General features: G+C 41.1%; 1 protein-coding gene across 1 annotated transcript; it reads right to left on the bottom strand.

Moving 5' to 3' along the window:
* Positions 1-9222: 9222 nt before the first annotated feature.
* Positions 9223-15405, bottom strand: LOC132160854 (uncharacterized). The gene is made up of 8 exons (XM_059570941.1): positions 15384-15405; positions 13505-13666; positions 12073-12224; positions 11831-11967; positions 11616-11709; positions 10652-10820; positions 10410-10471; positions 9223-9537 (listed from the first exon to the last, which is right to left on the bottom strand). Exons 1-8 carry the CDS (start codon positions 15403-15405, stop codon positions 9223-9225), a joined length of 1113 nt encoding a protein of 370 aa, XP_059426924.1.
* Positions 15406-26508: the final 11103 nt, after the last annotated feature.

Here is a 26508-nt window from a genome sequence, read left to right as displayed (position 1 = left end):
GGTATTAATGTTTTCATAACTCAGCAACCCTTTGCACTATGAAAAAAAATCAAATTGCGTCTGATAGAAGACCGCTTGCACTTTAAGACAATATACAGCTTAATACACAGCAAATTTGAAAGTGTTAAATTAACACTCACAGTGTGAAAATTAACACTTTTTCGGGGTTTATATAGGTCCACACTAAATAGAGTTAAACTTACACTTCACATAGTGTTACTTTAACACTTGCATAGAGTAAAAACAACACTGTAAGCATTAACCATTAACACCATTAGTGTTTTCCCTCCCCTACATTTACACCAAGTTAGTGTTGAAACTACACATTAACACTTTAAATAGTGTTGTTTTTTTTACACTTCCACGGAGTAAAAACAACACTGTACGTGTTAACACCATTAGGGTTTTCCCCTCACCCTCATTTACACCAAGTTAGTGTTGAAACTACACTAGGTGTGTCAATATCTTACACTTATTTCCACACTAATGTGGTGTTCACACAAACCCTGATTAAGGTAATTAATTGTAATCTGTATTAGACTAAAAACACCTGTGTGCAGTCACGAAAAATAAGTCCACTGTATCAGTTTGAAATTTTATTTTTAACATCACAGATGTAACCATTACACCAACACAAAAGCAGGTACAATAAATTCACCATCATCTGACCCATATAAACATTGCAAATCAAAAGGCCTGTAGAACTTCAAGCTGTTTACTTCTACAAGTTCATCCAACTCACAGTATCTCTGTACTTTAAACGCATGATGATGTTCTGAAAAATGTTCTGTGAAAAGTTTGTTGACAATAAAATACACAGTGCTGTCAATGTAAAGTATCTTTCGAATCTGACTGAAAACAGGAATTTCATCCTCAATTTCATTGCATACAATGAGGTCTTGTCTATATTCAGTCCCATCTATTTTGACCCAGTTCATGGAATGCATGATAGTCTGTATGGGATTCTGTAGCATTCCTGCCAACATTTCACCATTGTCAACATCATTCCAACAGAATGTTTTCATTGGTCCACACTCAACTTGACTCAATGGGGTTGTTTCCCAAAGATAGCCTATTGACATCGGATGACTCTTTGCCAAAGATTTCGTGATGTTTTTGAAATTCTTTAGTGTATTCTTAAAAACTTTATGCTTGGCCTCAAACCTCATGCTCCACATGTGCACTAATGGTCCAATTTTGCGAATACAGGATGGATAATGGACCATAAAATGGTGTTTGGGGAGCAAATTTTTGTGTGGATACAACTCTTTAAATAACTCATGGTGTTCAATTATTAAATACTTAAGGTGGACAGTCATACCTTTAGAAATACAAGGGGAAAACACCAGGTTTAGAATGTGAAGCAAGAGCAGGAGCAAATGCCAATTTTTATCACCCAAGGGTACAATATCACCAAACAGTATGTGACGTTCCACGTGGGTTTTGTTTTCATTTAGTCTAGAGACTAGCGACACGCTAGTGTGCTTTGCACGTGTGAATGATTGGTGCTCATTATCTTCTCTCTGTGTTTTTAGTCTTCACTCTGCTGTGATTGGCCTAGCAGTACGTCACTCATCATTCCCTCATTAGGGGCGGCGTCTGGGAACCAATCAGAGTTTGCCAGATGACTTCAAAAGAACGACCTGTTCATTCATGCTCGCTCTCTCTCTTGCAGCGTGTTGAGCGCTCTGTATGCGGCTCTGCTCACCTTCACCATTCGGATCACGGCTCGCTTGTTTTTTTTTTTTTAAACTAAGAACTATGTGAATCCTGTACTCGATAAGTTAGTGAGAGATGTATGTGTCGCTCTGTTCCTCTGTTCTTTGGAACTTGACTTGTTTACTTTTGAGATAGCAAAACTGAGAACTGTGTGTTCAAGTTCAACACCACGAGGTTGCCTATAAGCTGCTCTTTTGGTAAGAGAATGTCAGGTTAGTATGCCGCGGTATACATAACGCCCGTAGTGGTAACTTGTTAGACACACTAGGTTAGGAGTGAGCGCCACTCCCTGTATGTTTTGTTATTTAGCTAGTTTATTTAAGTGCCCGCATGCACTGAAGATCTCGGTTTTCTTTTCACATTTTTCTTTGTTTAGGTTTAGGATTAGCATAAGGATTTTGTTATACTCTGTTTTTTTTCTTTGGCGCCACTTTATGTTCTCTTACTCACAATTTATTTTAAACTATTTTCTACTCTTGAGGCTGTACATAGCGCACTACATTTAACATTCACGAACTGGATCTAGTGGCTTCGGCTTTTTGAAATAAACTCCAGTTTTAATTCATCAAATCGAGTGTGTCATGTGTTTATTCCATCCTACTCAGACATCAGCAGTGGTTTCAAAATAAGTGTTGCGAAATACCTTCTAGACATTAAAAGTTCGTAACATTTAATGGGGGCTCGCCCGGGATTGAAATATTGATATTAATATTCATATTTTTTTTCCCAAGTTATTATTTGGAATATTTACTACTGGTGTGAGTGGTGGAATGACCATGACAGAACTTTTCGTTAGAGTGGATGTTCGTGATGTAGCCTAGTGAGCGGATGGGCTGGTTGAGTATATTAGTGATTAGATAGGAATAAGTATGGCTGACTTTGACTTGGATACTTTTGTTAGCGCACCCACAGAAGAACAACTTAGTAAATGCAGCAAAGAGGATCTGGTACTGATCGCTGCTCACTATAAACTTGCTGTCTCGAAGCAACTGTGTAAACTAGAGGTTAGGTCTGCTGTATCTCAGGGGTTGGTGGAATTAGGTGTTCTAAAATTGTCCGCAGGTGTCGGTGAAGGTATCTCCGATTCTGACGGTCGCCCTGGTGAGGAGGAGCGGAGCGAAACGGCTGAGGTAGAGGACTCTGAAGCCAAGGCTGTTTTGCCGCCTTCCGATCCTTTTTCTTCTGGCTCAGATGAGTCTGAAGGAGGTGATGCGCGACTGAAAGTTCGTTTAGCGCGACTGAAAGTTCGTTTAGCGCGAGTGCAAATGGAGGCACGCGAACGGGCGGAAAGCCGTCGAATTGAGGCAGATCTGAAATACAGACTTGAAATCCGCAGGCTCGAAATCGAGGCGGAGACACAGATTAAGCTGCGTGAACTTGAGCTGAGTGCAGCTAATAGGACACCTATTCCGGTTACACAACCCTCGCAGACTGCTGATGCTGGCACGGCGGGGACCACTTTTGAGGTCAGTAGACACATTTCACTAGTACCACAGTTCCGAGAAACAGAAGTTGATTCTTACTTTAGTGTATTTGAGCGGATTGCATCTACGCTCCATTGGCCTAAAGAGGTTTGGCCTCTACTATTACAGTGCAAGTTAACCGGTAAAGCTCAAGATGTTTGTGCTACACTTTCCTTAGAGGATAGCTTGAATTATGAGCTAGTGAAAGTTGCGATATTACGCTTATATGAACTTGTACCAGAAGCCTACCGACAGCGTTTTAGAAGTCACAAAAAACACTTCAGCCAGACTTTTGTTGAATTTGCAAGGGAGAAAGGAATTTTGTTTGATAAGTGGTGCACATCTAGCAAAGTAAATGATTTTAAAGACATGCGAGAACTTATTCTTTTAGAAGAATTTAAGAATTGTATTCCTGAGCGTGTTGTCGTTTACTTGAATGAACAAAAAGTCACGTCTTTATCTCAAGCCTCTGTCTTGGCAGATGAGTTTTCCTTGACGCATAAAAATGTGTTTACTTCAGTACGTTCTGAGAAGACTGCTGTCCAAGTGAGTTCGAGTAGTCCGTCTCGACCCAAACCAGTTCCTTTTAAATCCAAGGAGGATCGAGAATGTTTTTATTGTCACAAACCTGGCCATTTAATCGCTGATTGTATTGTGCTGAAACGAAAACAGTCGAGATCTGCACCTAAGAGTGCTGGTTTTGTGAAACGGATTGATTCTAAAAAGATCGAGTGTAATGACAAGCCTGATTCCAGTTATGCACCTTTTCTGACGGAAGGGTTAATTTCCGTTACGGGAAATCCTGAGGAACGAATTCGAGTTCAGATGCTCCGTGATACAGGGGCTATGCAGTCCTTTATTAGTGGAGATGTACTGCCGTTCTCTGAACAAACCTTCTGTGGCAGTAATGTCCTAGTGCAGGGCATAGAGATGGGTCTCGTTCAGGTTCCGTTACATCGAATTCACTTGGAATCAGAACTGTGCACGGGCTTTGTGAAAGTAGTTGTTCGTGAACGCCTACCTGTGAGTGGGGTACAAGTTATCTTAGGCAATGATTTAGCCGGTGGGAGAATTATGCCTTTGTTGGAAGTCTTTGACAATCCAGTTGCACCCATACAGCCTGATGAATTATCACAGTCATATCCTGAAACCTTTTCAACTTGTGTAGTTACACGGGCTCAAGCTCGTAAAATACATGCTGATGATTTAGCTGCATCTTTTATTGCACCTGTTTTTATTGATGATGTTTTGCCTGAGGAGAGTAAAACTGTTGAAAATGTGCTTGTTCAAGATATTCCGTGTGAAAAAATGCATGTGACGCGTGAGAGAATTATTGTTGCTCAAAAGCAGGATAAAAGTCTTCAGAAATGTTTTGCTGCTGCTGTTTCCCCAGAGCTGCATATTTTGTTGAGAACGGGTTACTGATGCGCAAGTGGTGTTCAGAGATAGCAGATGATGCTGAGTGGAGTACTGTGTATCAGATCGTGATTCCTTCATGTTACCGACAACAAATTTTGTCATTAGCTCACGATCATGATCTGGCAGGACATTTAGGGATTAAGAAAACTTATCACCGAGTTTTAACGCACTTCTTTTGGCCCAGAATAAAAGCTGATGTCACACAATTTTGTCGCACATGTCACGTTTGTCAGATTACCGGCAAACCGAACCAAGTAATCCGGTGTGCTCCTCTCATTCCTATCCCGGTGGTTGGAGAACCATTCGAGCATGTCATTGTTGATTGTGTCGGTCCATTACCTAAATCTAAGACTGGTAATCAATTTTTATTGACCGTGATGTGTACTGCGACCCGGTTTCCTGAGGCGATTCCCTTGAGAAAGATTACGGCACCTGTCGTAACTAGAGCACTTGTTAAATTTTTTTCTACGTTTGGTTTACCAAAAATTGTGCAGACAGATCAAGGCACTAACTTTTTGTCAAAAATTTTTACTCAAGTGTTGTCCAGTTTAAATGTGTCACATAGGATCGCCAGTGCCTATCACGCTGAAAGCCAGGGGGCACACGAACGTTTCCACCAAACGTTAAAGTCAATGCTTCGAAAATACTGTATGCAAACAGGTAAAGAGTGGGATGAAGGTGTACCATTACTTTTATTTGCGATTAGGGAAGCAGTTCAGGAAAGTCTCGGATTCAGTCCTGCTGAATTAGTATTCGGTCACACTGTTAGAGGTCCTTTGAAAATGCTCTAAGAGAACCTGCTGTCTGTTGAGTCTAGCCCGAAAATGAACGTGCTGGATTATGTGAGTAAATTCCGTGAGCGTTTGCATCAAGCTTGTTCTGTGGCCAGAGAGTCACTTGAAGTGGCACAGGGAAAAATGAAACATTACTACGATCGTAAATCTGTACAGCGTACCTTTAATGAAGGCGATTCGGTGTTGGTTCTGCTACCTATGATAGGGTCTGCTTTATCAGCACGATTTTCTGGACCATACGAGGTCGTTAGAAAACTTAGTACTACCGATTATGTGATCAGAACTCCAGATAGGAGAAGGAAGACTCGTGTGTGTCACGTGAATATGTTAAAGCCGTTTCACAAAAGAGAAGCTGTCCAGAATGTTTCACCTACAGAGATCACTGTTCCAGCGTCATCTCCTGTGTCATCTCCTGTGCTCGCTTGTGCTGCTGCTGAGATCATCGATCCAGAGGATGATGGAATAGTTTTATGTCATACTCATCAACAATGTGCTCGACTCCAGAATTCTGAGGTATTATCTGATCTTCCATCTCATGTATCTCATCTATCGGAACGACAAGGATGTGATATTATGCAGTTGATTAACAGTTTCCCTGCTTTGTTTAATGATGTACCTTCTCGCACGACATCAATGTGGGTGATGCTGCTCCGATTAAACAGCACGCGTACCGTGTAAATGCAGCGAAACGAGATGTAATGCGAAGTGTTGCGAAGAGTATCTATTAGAGCATAGTCTCGCTCAGTTCAGTAAGAGTCCCTGGAGTTCGCCCTGCTTATTAGTGCCTAAGAGTGATGGTACCGCGCGATTCTGCACTGACTATCGGAAAATAAATGCTGTGACTGTTCCCGATTGTTACCCATGGAAGATTGCGTCGACAATCTCGGTTCAGCGCGTTATGTCAGTAAGTTAGACCTGTTAAAAGGTTACTGGCAAGTTCCTCTTACAAGTCGCGCTTCTGACATTTCAGCCTTTGTCACCCCTGATAGTTTTCTCCAATTTTCCGTAATGGCTTTCGGCATGCGTAACGCACCGGCCACCTTTCAGCGACTCATTAATCTTGTGTTGTCTGGAGTACCTAAGTGCAATGCGTACTTAGATGATTTAGTAGTTTATTCGACCGACTGGGAAGAACACGTTTCGTCATTGCACACAGTTTTTGAGCATCTTGAGAAAGCTTCACTGACTTTAAATTTAGCCAAATGCGAGTTTGGGCAGGCCACTATCACGTATCTTGGGAAGGAAGTTGGTCAAGGTGAAGTGCGCCCTTTAGAAGCTAAGGTTACGGCTATAGCCGAGTTCCCTGTTCCAACCACCCGACGAGAGCTCCGTCGATTCTTAGGGATGGCTGGCTATTATCGTGGCTTTTGCCAGAATTTTTCAACTGTTGCACATCCGTTGACTTCGCTTCTTAGTCCATCCTGTACGTTTCGATGGTCAGAAGATTGTCAGTATGCTTTTAGTACGATCAAGGATCTTCTGTGTAATGCACCTGTTTTAGCCGCACCGAAATTTGACTCCGCTTTTAAACTCGACGTAGATGCGAGTTCTGTTGGCACTGGAGCCGTTTTGATTCAGACCGGTGAGGATGAGATCGATCACCGGTCTGTTATTTTTCGCGGAAATTTAACAAACATCAGTTAAATTATTCGACGATCGAAAAAGAAGCATTAGCACTGTTAATGGCTCTCCAGTATTTCGATGTATATGTCGGCTCGAGTAATTTTCCTGTTACTGTGTTCACTGATCACAACCCGTTAGTATTTCTGTCACGCATGTATAATCAGAATCAGCGCTTGATGCGCTGGTCTCTGATTGTACAGGGTTATAATTTAGTGATTAAGCATAAGAAGGGTGTCGAGAATGTGATCGCTGACGCACTATCAAGGGTTGCCTATTGTGGTATTTGAGCGGAAGTATTTGAACAACTATATGTTTATTTGAGCCCATATAGTTGATTCTTAAGGGGGGAGGTGTGACGTTCCACGTGGGTTTTGTTTTCATTTAGTCTAGAGACTAGCGACACGCTAGTGTGCTTTGCACGTGTGAATGATTGGTGCTCATTATCTTCTCTCTGTGTTTTTAGTCTTCACTCTGCTGTGATTGGCCTAGCAGTACGTCACTCATCATTCCCTCATTAGGGGCGGCGTCTGGGAACCAATCAGAGTTTGCCAGATGACTTCAAAAGAACGACCTGTTCATTCATGCTCGCTCTCTCTCTCGCAGCGTGTTGAGCGCTCTGTATGCGGCTCTGCTCACCTTCACCATTCGGATCACGGCTCGCTTGTTTTTTTTTTTTTAAAACTAAGAACTATGTGAATCCTGTACTCGATAAGTTAGTGAGAGATGTATGTGTCGCTCTGTTCCTCTGTTCTTTGGAACTTGACTTGTTTACTTTTGAGATAGCAAAACTGAGAACTGTGTGTTCAAGTTCAACACCACGAGGTTGCCTATAAGCTGCTCTTTTGGTAAGAGAATGTCAGGTTAGTATGCCGCGGTATACATAACGCCCGTAGTGGTAACTTGTTAGACACACTAGGTTAGGAGTGAGCGCCACTCCCTGTATGTTTTGTTATTTAGCTAGTTTATTTAAGTGCCCGCATGCACTGAAGATCTCGGTTTTCTTTTCACATTTTTCTTTGTTTAGGATTAGCATAAGGATTTTGTTATACTCTGTTTTTTTCTTTGGCGCCACTTTATGTTCTCTTACTCACAATTTATTTTAAACTATTTTCTACTCTTGAGGCTGTACATAGCGCACTACATTTAACATTCACGAACTGGATCTAGTGGCTTCGGCTTTTTGAAATAAACTCCAGTTTTAATTCATCAAATCGAGTGTGTCATGTGTTTATTCCATCCTACTCAGACATCAGCAGTGGTTTCAAAATAAGTGTTGCGAAATACCTTCTAGACATTAAAAGTTCGTAACAAGTAACAGAATGTTTTTGATGAGACAGAGTGCCTGGATGGAGTTGAGCCCTATTTTGAGAATAATGGATGACTCTGGTAGTAACTTCCATCACAAAAGTCCTCAAAATGTGATTTCTGCCTTCCTGCAAATTCTGTCAGCAGTGTACATACATCTACATTTCGACACATAAATTTTAATGTTTCCAAAATTGGGACATACACATAGGTTTCTTTAACTTGGACCTGATCATAACATCCAGTTTTTTTATTTCTCCTAATGTCATATCTCATGCCAAGCACAATTTCAACAGGCTCCACGACACCCCATTTGTCAATGAAATAATTAGTTCTTTTAGTTTCGGTGTTAAACATGGAAAAGGGACTCTCAAAATGAACCAAACTATCTTCGACTGCTGATCTGATGGAGTTATTAAGAGGAATCACAGAAATCACATCTTGACTAGTTTGGTTATGCAGTTCCGTGGTGAGATCCTCAAGGTCTGAAACAACTGATGATATCAAGCTATTGGCTACTTCACTGCACTGTAATTTGGCCACAATTGAGACACATATATCTGCTGTCTCTCTCCTGGAAAAGGTAACATTTTTCTCAATGAGCGCAACTTGGGGATCACTTTCTCCGACAAACAAAGAACCTGACTGATTATTAACATTTTGAAATGACAGTTCACCAGATGGCAAATCAAAAGCTGAACTGGCATCAACAACATGAAAACTGTTCAAATGCTTTCGAAAACCAGAATATGAGCAAAACTGCCGACTACAGCCACTCTGTGCACATAACAACCTAAACTTTAAGGAAGGATAGAAACTGTGTGTGACTCTTAGATGAGCTATCAAAGAGTGGCTGTTTGCATGCAGACTTTTACAGAGGAAACACTTCAACATTTAAACTAATTTAAAAGCTTTGCACGCAGTTCCCTTACTCTTGGAGACTCACTTGAAAGACCAACATCTATGTTGTAAACTGTAGTCTGCAGGAAGGTAAAGAAGTTGACCAGGGATTCCTCGTAGGACAGGTTGAAGACATAGTGAACTTTAAAAAGTTCATCAAAGGCACTCAAGGAGCTGGATCCAGCGCAAGGGATGAGGCGCTTGTTCACAACGACGTAGAAGTGGTCGATCCTGCCCTTAATCCTTCCTGATCCCAGTAGGAATGGCTGGTGGCCCTCCCTCCCACTGAGATGGCCTTCAATACTGGTGCAGGACTGAAAAGAGCATAGACAAAAATTAGAAAAAATTTTTTTTTTTTTTTACAATGTGAAATGATAAATGCATTATTAAAAAAAAAAAAAAAAAAAAAAAAATCTATATAAAACACCTTAACCCAATATGTGCCAAACAAAACTAGTTTATATCATGCTTTGTGTATTATATTAAAAGGAAAATGTTATTAAAAGAAATTCAACAAAAAATAAAAATAAATAAATAAATAAATAAAATCAAATAACGTGCTGATACACCCCCAGCCAAACCAAACTATGCGACTGACTTACTTCATTAGAACACAAACAAAGAGTTGTACATGGACATCTGAGAGCTGAAGGTCAATATAATGCAAGTGAACATGTGCAATCAGTTAATAGGAACATTTTAGACATTTTGCCAGTGATTTTCAATCACTGTCCTGTGGACCCTTTGCTCTGCAAGTTGTATGTCTCCCCGATTCAGAACTTCACCTCATTATGTAAGAGCTCCATGTAATAAACTAAAGGGTTAGTTCACCCAAAAATGAAAAACCTGTAATTTACAGAAAAGGTTGTTAACCACTGGTTATTCCAAACCTTTATACATCTTTGTACTACTGAACACAAGATATTTTGAAGTATTTAAACAGGACGCTTTGGGCAGCCATTAACCATCATAGTATTTTTTTTCCCTACTATGTAAGTCAATTGCTGTCCAAAGCAGCCAGGAACAACCTGAGGGTGAGTAAAAGACCGAATTTTCTGTGTCAGGTCAGAGAGACAGAATGTGCAGAGGGTTGAGTCCCAAAGACCATGATTGAAAGCCATTGCATTTTAGGGTTTATAACCAAAATCATAATCAAATATTCACAATTCTGCAACAATATTTTTACCTTATGGAAATGCACAAGTCTGTCAACAGCCTCTGTTGGACTGATCTTAGTCTTCTTCATCCCTGGAGCAGGAGGCAGGAGATGCAACAGCAGCAGGACCGATGACATGTCACTGTCCCAATCTGAATGAGTAGATGTTTATGGTGGGCAATTTAGGATAAAAGAAAAACAAAAATTTAGTGCTCACAATAACAAGAATCCAGAGTTAATATGAAATTGACATCTTCACAAATTATGCCAACCATTTTCAGAACCTTGTCCACATGCTGCATTGAGAAGACACCGAATTTCTGCTGTTGATGTAAGAGACTGGGCTTCATTGATGAACTTTTGCTTGAATGCTGTCTCCCACCGCTCAAGAAACTTGTTGGAAGTTTCAGCATTGAAGAGCAGAGCAAAGTCCTGATTAATCTAAAGACAAAACATATTACAAGATTTCTAAGAAATTACTTTAGTCTTTTACCACCAAAAATCGATAGTGTGCACATGTAAAGACTAAAACATCATGAATGTCCAAATGAGTCAAACATAGAAATTAAAGTATTTACTTGAATTCTTTCAAAATCTTTCACTGGCATGTACTGTACGAGCGAGAGTGATAAATTATGAACGAATGAGTCCAAGTAGCAATAATGTCAAAGAGTAACCTTAGCAACACTTAAAAAAGCAGACATATCTAAAACACTTAAAACAATCTTTGAAAAGGAGAATAAATGTTTTATTTACCAATCCTTTTACATCCAAATATCTTGGAAAGACATCAAGGACATCAGCTGATCTTTCAGGATTATGTACCAGTTCTTGTCTATGCTTGAAAGTTCCCTTCATCTTTTGCAAAACTTCGGCTTCATCAGCTGTATGGACAAGGAAAGAAATTGCCTCTCTGCATGCATCTCCTTCAAGTTGTTGCACATCATCGCTCCTCCTTCGTCGACTTGGTCCTCCACTTTCAGTCATTTCCAAGTGAACACGTTTTGGGTTCTTCCTCGACAAAGTTTTAAGGCACCAGGAGATGAACCCGGTTCCCTTTTCCGGATCGTAGAAATGCTCCTGTCAGAAAGCCAATAGAACACCTTGTAAAATTTGAATATTACATTAGTCATAACATTTAAAAGATAAACTGCTATTACATGCCACAAAAAGGAGCATAAAACGTCATGTCCAACTAGATTCTGTTACAAATACATCAATACAAAAGATTCTTACATAGCCCTTTGTTGAAAACGGGTCTCTCAGGCTAGGAAAGAGAGAAATAATTCCCAAGGCATAGGTTTCCCTCTGTTTGCGGGTGGGGATCCTCCTTCAGTGTAAAAAAAAATAAAATATATATATATATAGATATAATGTTAAACTTAACCTTGTTTTCTACACCAAATGACACAGCTGTGTGTATTTCTTGCATCTGTGCATTGTAGTTTTACCCGTGAATTTCTGTCATGTGACTGACAACAATATTAACAAGCTGACATCTGGTGCTGTGCTTTAAAGTTTTAGTTTTCTGGTATTCTTCAAGCACTTCCTCACCACCAGATTTTTTTTCCAGTGCATCTTGGACAATCTGATTAAACATACCACAATACAGGTGAACACTTGGAAGACTACTAAAGGGTGAAAGTATTATTATATCGATATGTTAACCATAAGGAAAAACATGCATACATACCCCTTTTGCCTTTTCAGAGTCTTTGTTAAAACTGTTGCTGGCCATTGTGGCTTGAATATGCACTGCTCTCTCTGTCTCTTCATGGTCAGTTGAAGAGAGTGAAAAAGTATCCGTGCATGTGCTGGGGGTTGACGATCTTGTGGGTGAAAACTCTTGAAAGAGAAAGGCAAAACAATTTTCATGTTTTTTCTAAAGGCATTAAACCAAACAGGGCTTTGTATAAATGTTCTTTACTTTTGCAGCAATAATTTTGTATCAGAAATCCAATCAAAGGGTTACTTCAGCAAAATAACATTTGTCATTAATTTCTCCGCCTCATGTCATTCCAAACCAGTTAGAACTTCATTTATCTTAAAGATATTTTTGATGAAACCACTGTGGTCACATGGACTATGTTAATGATATCTTTACTAACTTTATGGGCCTTGACAGTTGCAATTATGTTGCAGTCTATGGAGTAGAGCTTAGATCGGGCCCAACAAATCAAGCCCGACCCTACCCTAGCACGTTGTGTCCGAGCCCGGCCCGACCCGACACGTTCACTGTAATTATGAGCCCGAGGCCGATTTAAACCCGACCATTTTTAATATGTGGGCCGTTATAACCAGGGGAGGCGCCAGATTTTTTTATTTTTTTTTTTTTACAGCAGGTGCTGCTGTGCTAGATCATTTATGCTACGGGGAAGCTGCGCAGTTATATATATATATATGCGTGCCGCATTTAATGCACGAGTCAAAGCCAACACATATGTTGTCACTCCCCACGACTAGTTTAAAATGTTTCCATACCTCCGATTTTCCTCCAAACTTGCTCAAAGTTAATTCTCCTGTTTTAATTTTATTCTTTACTTCTTCAAGCTCCATGTTGCACTTATTCTACAGAATAGTACAGCACGCACAGCAGGTGTGATGCATCACGCATGCGAGACTGCGAGTGGACGAGACGCTGCGCATGACGCGTGACGTGCTTTATCAAGGGCCCGACCCGGCCCGAGGACGGTGGCGGGAAATGTCGGCGGGCCGGGCCGGGTCGAGCCGGAGCTCGGGCTCGGGCAGAGAATCTAAGCTCTACTATGGAGGGATCAGAAAGCTCAGTTAAGATTAAATGGAAGGAAGGAGGGTGAGTAATTTACATTTTTGGGGTGAACTAACCCTTTAAAACAAAAATAGTAACAATAACTAAGGATACACACTTGTCAGTTCTCATTCGGTTATATCTAGCTGCAGTCAACACCGTTAACCACCTGATCCTTTTTTCCACCTTTTCATGATTGGATATTAACCCAAACAAATGTGATAATATTCAAAAAACTGCTAAAGACTCCTGCAGCATCTGCTAAAGGTAAATGTGTTTATCTGACCCAAATGCATTTTATCCCCAGGATAATTACACTGGAGTACTAGAAAGACTATATAAAGTGTTACATACTTACCTTCACACAAACCAGCAGAGATATTTTCTTCCAGACATATTACTGATAGGCATAAATGTGGACTGCCTTCAATCAATTCATGGAAGATGTCCTCTTCCACAGCTGTGTTTGTATCAAAGACCTCAAGAGCTGCAGTTCTTTCTAAAGCAAATTTGCTCTTAACTGAAAGGTAATTTTAACAATAGCATTAAAAATAAAAAGTATTTATTATATATATATATATATATATATATATATATATATATATATATATATATATACAGACACACACACTAACTTTATAATTTCTCATTAGTTAACAGCATTTAATAAACTTAATGTTAATCTCAACATTTCCTAATGCATTAGCATTACGAATATCAAAAGTTTTATCTGTTAACATGAATGCACCATTAACTAAAATGAACAGTTCTACTTATTAAACCTAAATTTAGTAATTGTTAGTTTGCACATTAATTATTGTTAACAAATGAGACCTTATTGTGGTGTTAACATACACAAGCCCTGTGGGATTATACCTCAAGCATAGTTCTACGACTAAGTACATTTCTAAGTAGTAGCAAAAAATTCTTAGCTTAGCTTCAGTGAGAAAGTTTTGGAACGTACTATCGCTGTTCAGTTTTACAAATTTCTTCACACCTTGATATTGAACTTTAACCAACATGACGAAAAACTGTTGGTAAAGAAAAATGCAAATGACTATTAATAAGAAAATCCAGCGAGCCGCTGTTGTAAGAGGATCCATCTGTCACCCCACAACAGTTTACGTTACATTAAAGTGAAATTGCAGCAAGTTGATTCGTATCTGCTATTGCAGATTAAGCATCAATCACGTGTCTCAAATGAGCGAATTAGTTCACAATCAATCATACGCTGGCAGAAAATACAAGTTCAGGAAAACGCTTCTAGCTTGATTATCTGATAATTTATATCCGCTTCCGTTTACTTTGAAGATGAGAGTAACAGCGATATACTGTAAATTCCTCGGACTATCCGAGGCTGTCCATTCAAGGTCGTAAAAAAAAGAAAAGAAAAAAAGCGCGCGTTACTGATTGCTGCTCACTTCAACAGTCAGACATTATTTGTCGAACAATGCACAGTTATACTAAAATATTGGAGACAAAAATGCATTAAAATATCTTTGTAATGAATTAACACTTCCTAGTCATCGGGAAGAAGGAGGCGGGAACCGGCGGACAATCAAAATGAACATTTTAATAATTTCAAAATAAACACAAAACAGCGCACCAGCCCCTCACGGACGACTGGTGCGCGCAAATAAAACCAAAACACAACTAAAATCCCAGGCCTGGTCCTCTCTCGTCCTTCACTGTCGTCGCTCCAGTTTTATATCCTTCCATCTCCTCCATGGGCCTCGAGACCGGCGGGTCGAACAGGTGTAGTTCATCTCCAATCACTCCACCGGCCTCGCTCCCATGTCCCTCGGCCCCGCCCCACTCGTCACAGTCTTATTTTGGCAACACAAATAACGTGAACCCAAAGAAGGGGAATATGGATGCTGCGCTATTTGCATTAATTAATAGATAACAGTAACCGTTAAGTTACACAAACCACAGAAATTAACTATCTACCCCAGATTCTAAAATTTAAGAAAACGTACGTTTAAAATTGCTCACTTGCACAAACAATGCCATTATTACCTCAATTTGCTAGCTAAAAAGTGGTACAACTAAATCGCCTTGAGATCCTGTCAGTGGTCTGTCGCGTTATGTTATCTGAAAATAAATTATGTTAGCACTCTGGCAATGTTGAGAAACGTACTCAAATTATTTTGAACGGTGAGAAACGTAAACAAAACATGATGAAAATTGGTCAATTTAAGAGGTTATTAAATATTATACCTGTTTGAACACTGTACTCTCCTCGTGGTCGTCCGCCATTAATCAAAAAGGAAATGATCTCCAAGGACCGGAAATTGAATCAACTCATCACCAGTGTCAACTATGTCAACTCGCTGTTATTACACTGACTCCGACCACTGATTAACACTGCAAGTGTTATTGCCATTCAAATCAACACCAGAATCAACACTTTTTAACTCTGATAAATTAACACCATAAAAACAACACTAAACAACACTGGATATTTTGCTGTGTACGGTAACTGCATGCTTTCCAGCAGAAAATCACAGCGGCTTTCGGGGAGAGGGGGAAGGGCGGATTTGAAGTGGGAGATATGGAGCGCAGCAGGTTTGAAAGTTTGAGATTGTGAAATATAAACAAAAAACGAACAAAAACATGGCGAAAAAAGCTTTTACACGAGAGGAGGCGATTGAATTGATTTTTGTCAGACTCCGTGTTTCTGTTCGAAAAAACACGGTTTCACACACTTATATCTGCGTTGCACACATGTGTAAGCGCGTATGTGCATGCATGCGTCCATATTTGCTCATGTAACGTTAGCGTTATGTGTATGGGTGCACGTTTGTACGTAAGTGCATGGACATATCTATCTCTATCTCTCTCTCTCTCTGTGTGTGTAAGCGAATGTGTGTATGCGAATGTGTGCGTGTATGTGTATATGTATGTTTGTGTAAGTGCCATGCATGTGTGCATACGTTTATGTGTGTGTTTGTGTGTGCTACTGCTAATGTGTGCATGTGTATATCTGTGTGTATGTGTATATCTGTTTGTGTGTATCTGTGTGCATGTGTATCTGTTTGTGTATGTGTGCACGTGTGTATCTTATACAGTCTATGATGTGTATGCAAATGTGTGTGTGTATGTGCATGCGTGACTTTGTGCATGCATGCATTTATGTCTATATCTGTATATTTGTGTGTGTGTGTAGGTGCATGATTGTATGCAAATGTAAGTAACTGCAGGCTTTATTTTTATTATTTTATTGTATTATTATTATAGTTATTTATTTATTATATATTTATATATATATATTTTTTTCAAATTTTCTTACTAATAAATTGCTTCATAATGAAAAGTATTTTTATGTACATATATAGTGAGTTTGTAACAAATGCTGCTTTTTTTATGTTTTTGTTTTTTTCTCAGTGTGGCTTCTCCAGTTATCTACGAAGAAGCAAATGGGCCATCTACATCGAACACAACACCATCTCAGAGGGGCCGGGGCCGGGGCCGTGGTCGCATGCTGTAGCTGTACAATAAGTACATGGGGGGACTTGACACCTCCAACAAGATGCTCAGAACAAAGTCGGTGCCCCATAAAACAAGTCGTATGTGACCATTTTCCAGCACTTCCTGGACATTGCAGTGACCAACAGCTTCATTTTACACAAAGAGCTGTGTGCCATCCACCATGATAAGCTCATGACACGGCAAAACTTTCAGGAGCTGCTAGCTGTTCCGCTCACAGGTGTTACCCTGGATGGCAGCTTGAGAGAGATGCGATCATCTGCCTGTTCCTGTGAGTGATACTCAAGACCTTTCACAGAGTTGCATACGATGCAAAAGGAGCAATCAATGGAAGTGCCAGGAATGTGATGTGGGACTATGCTTGCCGTTAGACAGGAACTGCTTCAGAGAGCACCCCATTTAAATGACTGGATTGAAGGATCCAAAAACGCCTGGAGAACTGGAGTACAACAAATGGCTCCTGAGTGAAAACTGTGCAATCCAGTGTCTCAAAAAGACTTGTATGTAGGTATTATAGTTCCTTTTTCAAGATTGAGGCATTAGATTCTTTCGATCATGAGTTTTCAGATTTTTTCTAAATAAAAACCAGTACAATTTCTTCCCATTTTTAATTTTTTTGTCTATTTAAATTCTATTTACTAACTCATTACACAAAATAATGTACAATAACTGTAATTTCCTGAAAGCCTATAATTTTCTGAAAAAAATGACACCTTACACTTGAAGATACCACATTATATTATAATTTTATACTCAAAGAACCAAAATGAGTGAAAACGGCCAATTTTAGCTTTAGGTTCTAAAGAGTTAATCCGAAAATTCTTTACCAAGAATTTGAAAACTCCTAATCAATTCGTCAGCTCCACATAATTTGTAGTTTAAAAGCATAATCACCTTGATGGCTCTCGATGAATTCTCTCTCACAACCATATAACAATGATCATGCAATCAATATGGAGAGAAGAAAAAAATTAATATTAATATTAAGCTCTTGGCTGGGAAAGGATGACATCACCTATGCTTTAAGCTATGCCCATGCATCCAGATTCATGGCACTTATACGAGGTACACTGACAGGACAGGAAATTCTATTTTGTCGTACGCTTAACTTCGAATGCAAGCCGATCAAAGATTTTCGAACATTATCAGAAGCAGTTTATTGGATTTGCTTAACCCTCATACCATCCCCTTTAGACAACTCAAATTGCTCTGTGTATTGAACTCTCCATCAGGTGCTGCAAAGTGCTTCCAGCGTAAAAAATAAATCAATAAATACATAATATTAAAACAAAATAAATAAATAAAATAATTAATTCTCCAACTACTGGCAAGGCTCACCCATCCCATACAGTGACTATTGAATTCCCGTCAGACTACCTCCCGGTTGAGCAAACCTTGCCTTTTCCGACAAACTACCGGCGCAGTTACCCATCTGATGCCGTGAGTATTTAAACCCCATCAGATGGCGCAAGAGCTGTCCCGGTCGAGTGGATGTTTCCCTCCAACTAACGGCATCGCTTACACATCCGTGCGTGAATATTGAACTCTCGTCAAAGGCTGCAAGAACCCTCCTGGTCAAGCTTTCTTGGCCTTTACATCCGACTACAGGTATACCCATTAAGTGCCGCAAGCACTGATCTCCCACCGAATGCCAGCGAGAGCCTTTAGGCTAGACAACCTTAACTTTTCGATCTACAGCCAGCATAGGCTTACCCGTTCGATGCTGCACGCTCCCATCGTACGTTGGTGAGAACCTCCCAGCTAAACAACCTTAACTTCCCCTTACGGTCGTCGAGACTTACCCATCTGGTGCCACGAGTATTGAGCTCCCACCAGATGCCGACGAGAGCCTCCCAGCTAGACAACCTTACATCTTCTATTTTATTGCCAGAAGGCTTACCCGTTCCATGCTGGTCACTCCCATCGTACGTTGGTGAGAACCTCCCAGCAAAACAACCTTAACTTCCCCCTTATGGTTGTTGAGACTTACCCACATCTGATGCCACGAGTATTGAGCTCCCACCAGATGCCGGCGAGAGCCTCCCAAGCTAGACAACCATACATCTTCTATTTTATGGCCAGCAAGGCTTACTCGTCTGATGCCGTGTGCTCCCATCGTATGTCGACGAGAGCCTACCAGCTACAACCTTAACTTCCTCTTTTACGGTCATCGAGACTTACCTATCTGGTGCCGCGAGTATTGATGCCAGCACCACCAGATGCTAGCGAGAGCCTCCCAGCTAGAAAACTTTACTTTTCCATATTTTATGACCAGAAGGCTTACCCGTTTGATTCCATGAGCCGAACATCGGCGAGAGCCTCCCAGTTAGTCAACCCCAACTTTCCCCTTTTATGGTCAGTGAGACTTACCCATCCGGTGCCGCGAGTTTTGAGCTCCCACCAGATGCTGGCGAGAGCCTCCCAGCTAGACAACCTTACATCTTCTATTTTATGGCCAGCAAGGCTTACTCGTCCGATGCCGTGTGCTCCCATCGTACATCGGAGAGAGCTTACCAGCTACAACCTTAACTTCCTCTTTTAAGGTCGTCGAGACTTACCTCTCTGGTGCGGCGAGTATTGATGCCAGCACCACCAGATGCCAGCGAGATGCCTCCCGGCTAGAAAACTTTACTTTTCCATATTTTATGACCAGAAGGCTTACCCGTTTGATGCCATGGGCCAAACATCGGCGAGAGCCTCCCAGTTAGTCAACCCAACTTTCCCCTTTTATGGTCAGTGAGACTTACCCTTCTGGTGCCGCGAGTTTTGAGCTCCCACCAGATGCTGGCGAGAGCCTCCCGGCCAGACATCTTTACCTTTCTACTCTACAGCCAGCGAGGCTTACCCGTTCGATGCGTGTGCTCCCATCGGACGTCAGTGAGAGTCTCCCAGCTAGGTAACCTTACCTTTTCCTCTCCCTGTCTGGAGAGGCTTATCCGTCTGATGCGTGTGCTCCCGTCAGACGTCGGCGAAAGTTCTCCCGGTCGGATTTCATACTTGCTGCCCGCAAGCTAGTCTCATCCATCTGATGCTGTGAGTACTGACCTCCTGTCGGATGTCGCAAGAGTCTCCTTGTTAGTCAGCCCAAAAAACTTTTTATCTGCCAAACCGAGAGGACCCAGACGTCCGTCGTCCGGAGGCTTCATGGGCCCTCTCGGTCAGCCATTTGCCCTTCACCCTCTTAATAGCAGTGGCCTATCAGCCAGTAGGGCCCGTACCTATTCCGGTTGGGCTATACTACCACGCTGCTCCTCCTCATCGGCCGGTAAGACTCACTGTTCCAATGCTGTGAGCTCCGGTTGAGCATCGGCTCAATGCATCGGCTCGAGCCGGTAGGGCCTACCCTTCCAACGCTAAAGTCGCTCCCATTGGAGTACGTAGGGTCTTCCGGCCCGCCGACGAGATGACTTCTCAGAAAATAAATCAGACCCTGCCAGTACTCAATGTCTTTTTTGGGGGGCGTTTTAATCTGGTGGCTGTCCTCTTGTCCATTTGCTTTTTGGGGGGTACTCTAGGTTCAGGCCATTCCCGAGCTCGGAGCCCTTCCCCGGAGAGCACGCCAAATACGCATACCATACTTCAGCTAATTATATGTAAGCGTGAACTCGTGAACATTGATAAGATTATTAAAGAAAAAGCAGTATTACCTTAAAGGTCCTGTTCTTCGTAATACCATGTTTTAAACTTTAGTTAGTGTGTAATGTTGCCAAGTGAGATATTTTATTTAACAGAATTCGCCTACAACTAACGACCTGTTTGGACTACATCTCTCTAGTTCCTGCAGTAATGACATCACTAAAACCATTTTTTGACTAACCTCCGCCCACATGAATACACAAAAAAGGGGGCGTGGTCTTGTTGCACTCCGACAGAGAAGAGGAAGAGTTGCGTTTGTGTTTGTCACCATGTCGTCGAAACGCTGTTATTTTCATCTCATCACAGTCCAATCACCTTTGTTTGGCCTTCCCAGGGACGCTGTACTTGGAGATCAATGGTTACAATTTATGTTTAACTCGGTTCTCGAAAATTATACTCCACATGTAAAACTATCATGTTCAGCACATTTTCCTGAGGACAGCTTCCTCAATCTCAATCAGTTTAATGGTGGATTCGCACAAAGATTATTCTTGAAAGATGGAGCAGTTCCCCCTTAGTCTGGAGAAGGCGTTGTTTATGGACCACAACTGGTAAGTGTATTTTATTATTTAAGTTGGTGAGTTTAACAGTTTCTGTAACTTATTACAAAAAGGGCAATGCTGTTTAGCTTTAACTAGATGGTAGAGCTGTGAATTGTGTGAAAAATACTGTTTTTTTACACGCGAAACATGAACACGTTATATTGCACACTGTAAACACAAAGCTTCAAAAGAGCACGAAAAACGGGACCTTTAATGCTGAAAAGACCTAAAGTTTTTTTTTTTTATACAAGCCCATCATGCATCTAACCACCGAAGTCCATATTCGGGGTTAAGAGCTGTTAATATTAAAACTGGCAACTCCGCAGTGAGTCAGTGTCATGGACGTAGGACAGAGCAAGTGTAAATATATTTTCTAGTCTATATTTCTATGATGTAATGACACTGGTTTAGGATTTATATATATATATATATATATATATATATATATATATATATATATATATATATATATATATATATATATATATAAATTATTTGTAAATCGAGCAGACATTGGGAGCATACACAGGAATGACATTATATATATATATATATATATATATATATATATATATATATATATATATTCTCATAGAATGAGATGTGCAGTTTAGTTTACAGATGAATTATTGTGCACCTATAGCACTCCTCACTGTCATTAAAACATAACATACCACAGGAAAAAGTTAACAGGTGCATCCACTAGCCTACAAATATGTCTATATTCATATAAAATTTTAGTAATAACTTTTGTGTAATGACTTCATGTAATTTCAGTGTTTATCTCCATTAATGAGAGTTGAATATTTCATGTAACTGTGTATATCGAACCCAAAAACAGTTTAAAATCGTTGATTACTTTTTCCAGGAAAATAGTTTGTATGCATGGTCTAGAGAGTCTGTAAGGTGTGTAAATATTTACAGCAAGTTTATTTTTTTTAATAAATGACAGTATGTGTGGAAAATTGCCTGTGCATATTTCTCTGCCCACTTTGTGCATACACGTTTATAAATGAGACCCCAGGTCATTTATGTCCAGTATGTTCTGTAGCATGGCACAACTCTGAGATCACAGCATGAATGTAGCCAATAATAAACTGATCATGTTCAAATTAACTATTTCTCAGACTAATTCCACTAAATGCCTTGAATATTAATTTAGAGTTTTCTTTACCTGTGAGAAGTGAAGAGAGAAAGATCAGTCTCAGCAGACACAAATAACATTTATCAGCCATCTTCTATTTCTGTCAGTCCTCCTTTTCATTATATGCTCAAAACTTTTTCTTTAAATACTCTGAGCTCTTCCTGTGTTTGTTCATTTCCTCTGATCTGATTGACCGAGTGTTTAAATGCAGCTAGATAGTGTGAGACGATATGTCAGTCACGGTTCCTTCCGCAGCTTTCTCAGCTTTGATCTTTCTGTTGCTATGACTCTATTAGATTAGATTAGATTCAACTTTATTGTCACTGCACATGTAGGTACAAGGCAACGAAATGCAGTTAGCATCTAACCAGAAGTGCAATAAGCAGTTAGTACAGAATAGACAAGGTCTATAATATGTACAATAACTATACAGATAAGTATTATGGACATAATTTACAGATTTTAAATACTATTAGCATGATATACAGATAGGTGTACTATGGACATACTATACAGATGGATTATGTAAAAGTGTGGAGGGCAGGAGTTTAAACAGTCCATGATCAGGGTGAGAGGAGTCCTTGAGAATGCTGCGAGCTCGTCGTAGACTGCGTTTCCTCTGGATGTCCTCAAGAGCAGGAAGTGGTGTCCCTGTGATGCGTTCGGCAGTTTTCATCACCCTCTGCAGTGCCTTGAGGTCAGCCACTGAGCAGTTCCCATACCAGACTGTGATGCAACTGGTCAGGATGCTCTCAATCGCACACCGGTAGAAGTTCACCAGGATGGATGAAGACAGCTGGTTCTTCTTCAGTGTCCTGAGGAAGAAAAGGCGTTGGTGAGCCTTATTGACCAGGCTGGAGGTGTTTGTGGCCCATGACAGTTCCTCCGAGATGGTGGTTCCCGGGAACTTGAAGCTGGAGACACGTTCAACAACCATCCCGTTAATGTGGATGGGGTCATGTGTGCTTCCTTTCTTCTTCCTGAAGTCCACAATGAGCCCCTTAGTCTTATTGGTGTTAAGGAGCAGGTTATTGTCAGCGCACCATGTGGCCAGGTGCTGTACCTCTTCCCTGTAGGCAAACTCATCGTTGTCTGTGATGAGGCCAATCACTGTGGTGTCGTCTGCAAACTTAATGATGGAGTTGGATCCATGCACAGGCTTGCAGTCGTGGGTGTAAAGGGAGTAAAGGAATGGACTCAACACTGGCGTACCACAGGGCTGTGTGCTAAGTGTGATGGTGGTGGAGTGGGTGTGGCCTGACTTAACATGCTGAGGCCTGTTGGTCAGAAATTCCATAATCCAGTTGCAGAGGGAGGTGTTAATGTCCAGGTCTCCAAGTTTTGTGGTCAGCTTGGAGGGAATGACGGTGTTAAATGCTGAACTAAAGTCAACAAACAACATCCTAACATACGTGTTGTTATGGTCTAGGTGTGTGAGTGCAGATTGCAGCACTGTGCATACTGCATCCTCTGTGCTCCTATTTCTGCGGTAGGCAAATTGGTGTGGGTCCAGTGTGGGTGGGAGGCAGTCTTTGAGGTGTGCTAGGACCAGTCGCTCAAAGTACTTCATAATGATGGGTGTGAGTGCTACAGGGCAATAGTCATTCAGGCACATTGGGGAGGAGTGTTTCGGTACTGGCACAATGGATGTGGACTTAAAACATGTTGGCACAGTTGCTTGGGTGAGGGACAGGTTGAAAATGTCTGTGAAGACCTCTGCAAGCTGCTCTGCACATGCCCTAAGCACACGTCCAGGAATGCCATCAGTGCCAGCAGCCTTGCGTGTGTTGATCCGGCTCAGTGCAGTGTGGACATCTGTGGAGGTGAGTTTGAGAGGCTGGTGGTCTGCTGAATGCGTAATTTTGGTGGCCGTCTCCTTGCTGTCGCTGTTGAAGCGAGCATAAAAGTCATTTAGCTCGTTAAGGAAGGAGACGTCCATGACCGTTGGAGTGGAGTTGCTTGACTTGTAGTCACTGATGATCTGGATGCCCTTCCACATGCGCCGGGGGTCAGAGTTGGAAAAGAGTTCCTTTACCTTCAGCTTGTAGCAGTACTTGGCCTTTTTGATGCCCCTTTTCAGGTTAGCCTCAGGATTTACTGTAGGCCTGAGCGTCATCTGACCAGAAGGCAGTGTTGCGGGCTTTCAGCAGAAGTCGCACCTCCTTGTTCATCCATGGGTTCTGATTAGGGTATGTACAGTAGTTATCTGTTTTTCTGTTGTAACACTGTCAATGGTGGAGTTGATGTGTTCCAGTACAGAGGAGGTGTAGATATCAATGTCCGTGTGAGAGCCACAGGCAGCCTGAGAAGCAAACATACTCCAGTCAGTGTGTTGAAACCTGTCTTGAAGTAAAGAGTCTGCTCCAGTTGACCACACTTTGATGGTCCTCACTGATGGCTTCACACGGTTGATGAGGGGTGAATACTTAGGGGTGAGAAACAAAGAAAGGTGATCAGACAGTCCGAGGTGGGGGAGGGGGGTCGCGATGTAAGCTCCATTAATGTTTGTGTATACATGATCCAAAGTTTTGTCTCCTCTGGTGTGGCAGGAAACATGCTGGTGAAATTGGGGAGCTCTGTTTTTAATTTGCAGTGATTAAAATCACCCGCGACAATAAAAGCAGCCTCCGGGTGAGCAGTCTGTTGCTTACTAATGGCTGCATGAAGTTCGTTCAAAGCAAGCTTGGCATTAGCATCTGGTGGAATATAGACTGCGGTTGATGCGAAGTCGTAACTCATCCATTTTGTTCACCAGTGACCGCACATTGGCGAGGAAAATGCTGGGTAAAGAGAGCCTGAGCGGTGTTAGCTTTAGCTTGACTCTTAGACCTCCGCGCTTCCCCCGCCTTTGTTTCCGATCTCGACGCCGCCTGCGAGCACTTCCGCTTGGCCGGGTAGAGTGCGTAGCCTCGGGTGTTCTAGCGATCTCAGGGATGAGTCGAAGATTGGTGATAAAACTGTTGGAAAAGTCCTCACCAATATCCAAAAGCTCCTGTCGGGTGTATGATGTTAAAGCAAAGCTGTTCAGTACGAGCAGACCCGAGATGAGCAGGAATAATACTGCAAAATTTCAAAATCTGGAGAGACGCTGAGCCTCGCGGTGTGTTCGCGCCGCCATCTTGGTCTTTCTAGGCAATGTGCATTTTGAAGTATCACATCAGAATCGAGTGATGGAAATGCTGAATTTAAATAAAAATGCCTTAATTCACAAAAAGTTTTTACGCTAGCTTGACGTGGTTTTTGACTTGTGAGAAAAAAAAAGTTTATTCGAGTATAATGGGAGATGGAAATACATTCTGCGAATAAATTCCTCTAAGTGCATCAGAAGTCATGTGACTTTGAGCTGGTAAATCCAGACTAACCAGCGCACTGATCTCTTTCCACAGCATCTGAAATCTTGTTATGGTCTTTCGGAAATGCCCAAGCAAAGTTTGTCATCAAAGTAGCCAATTTTTGTATAATTGCCTCCCAGAACTGTTAAACAACTGCGTTCCCAAACAGCAACATCCACCTCCAAAAGCAATAACCACATTCATTGCATATCCGTAATTATGTTAGTCGAATGTCTGACTTGACTCTTCTTAATTTATTTTGCCCCGCCCCCAAACATATGATTCGACTATCAGTCGAATATCAGCAAGATTCGTAAATTCCGATTCGATAATGAAAATCCTTAGTCGGGGAGACCCCTAATTTACAGTTTGTAAAATATACGCTGATGTCCATGGAAATGGCAATAATGATCCTTACAAATATAATCTGACAAGATCTTTCGAGTGATATCATATACCTATTGTGTAGGTACAGTAAATATAAAATTTACTCTGCTTAGCAGAGACCTACTTTAAAGTGTTTCGGGAGGAGAGGACGAATTTGCATGTTGTAAATCCCACAGCTCTGATTATTGTAGTCCTTTGCTAGTTAATGCTGGTCATGTGCTGGCAAAGGACCAGCATAAACCAGCAATGGACCAGCTTCAACCAGCAAATGACCAGTATGAACCAGCATCCCAGCGTCAAAACATACTTAACCAGCATATACTGTTTTTTTTTTTTTCGACATGGAAACAACGGCCTGATGGCAACTTCTAAAACTCAGTAAGTAATAGATGCATTTGCATGGACACTTTGTTTCCATCAGAATGGATTCATTCTGATTGAAGAATCTGAAAGTAGTGTTTACATGAATGCTAAATAAAGTGATTGAGTTGATATGCGCGTTTATATATCACAAGCTTCTGATTGGATTTACTCTTTTAACATGTGCACACTGCATGAATATATATTGTGTCTTGCTTTTGTCACGTACTGTTTTAAAAAGCAAACTTGATATTTATCTACTTCAGGTCATAATTAGGTGATGACCAGCACATTAACTGTTATGCAGTGCTAACTTTGAAAAAAGTTGTAAAAGTGCCGTTTTCCACACCCAAAACTAGTTATCTGTTCATGAGAGTCTTAAACAAGGACTGGTGGGACGTTGTCCTTTTCCACTTCACAGATGCAGAGCAAAAGGGGAGTTTTATAATGACAGGATACTTTATTATGACAC

The sequence above is a fragment of the Carassius carassius genome, chromosome 1 (genome assembly GCF_963082965.1).
Source record: "Carassius carassius chromosome 1, fCarCar2.1, whole genome shotgun sequence".
NCBI classification, from domain to species: Eukaryota; Metazoa; Chordata; class Actinopteri; order Cypriniformes; family Cyprinidae; genus Carassius; species Carassius carassius.
The sequence above is the reverse complement of the archived record's forward strand: the minus strand, read 5'-3'. Positions and strand labels throughout refer to the sequence as shown.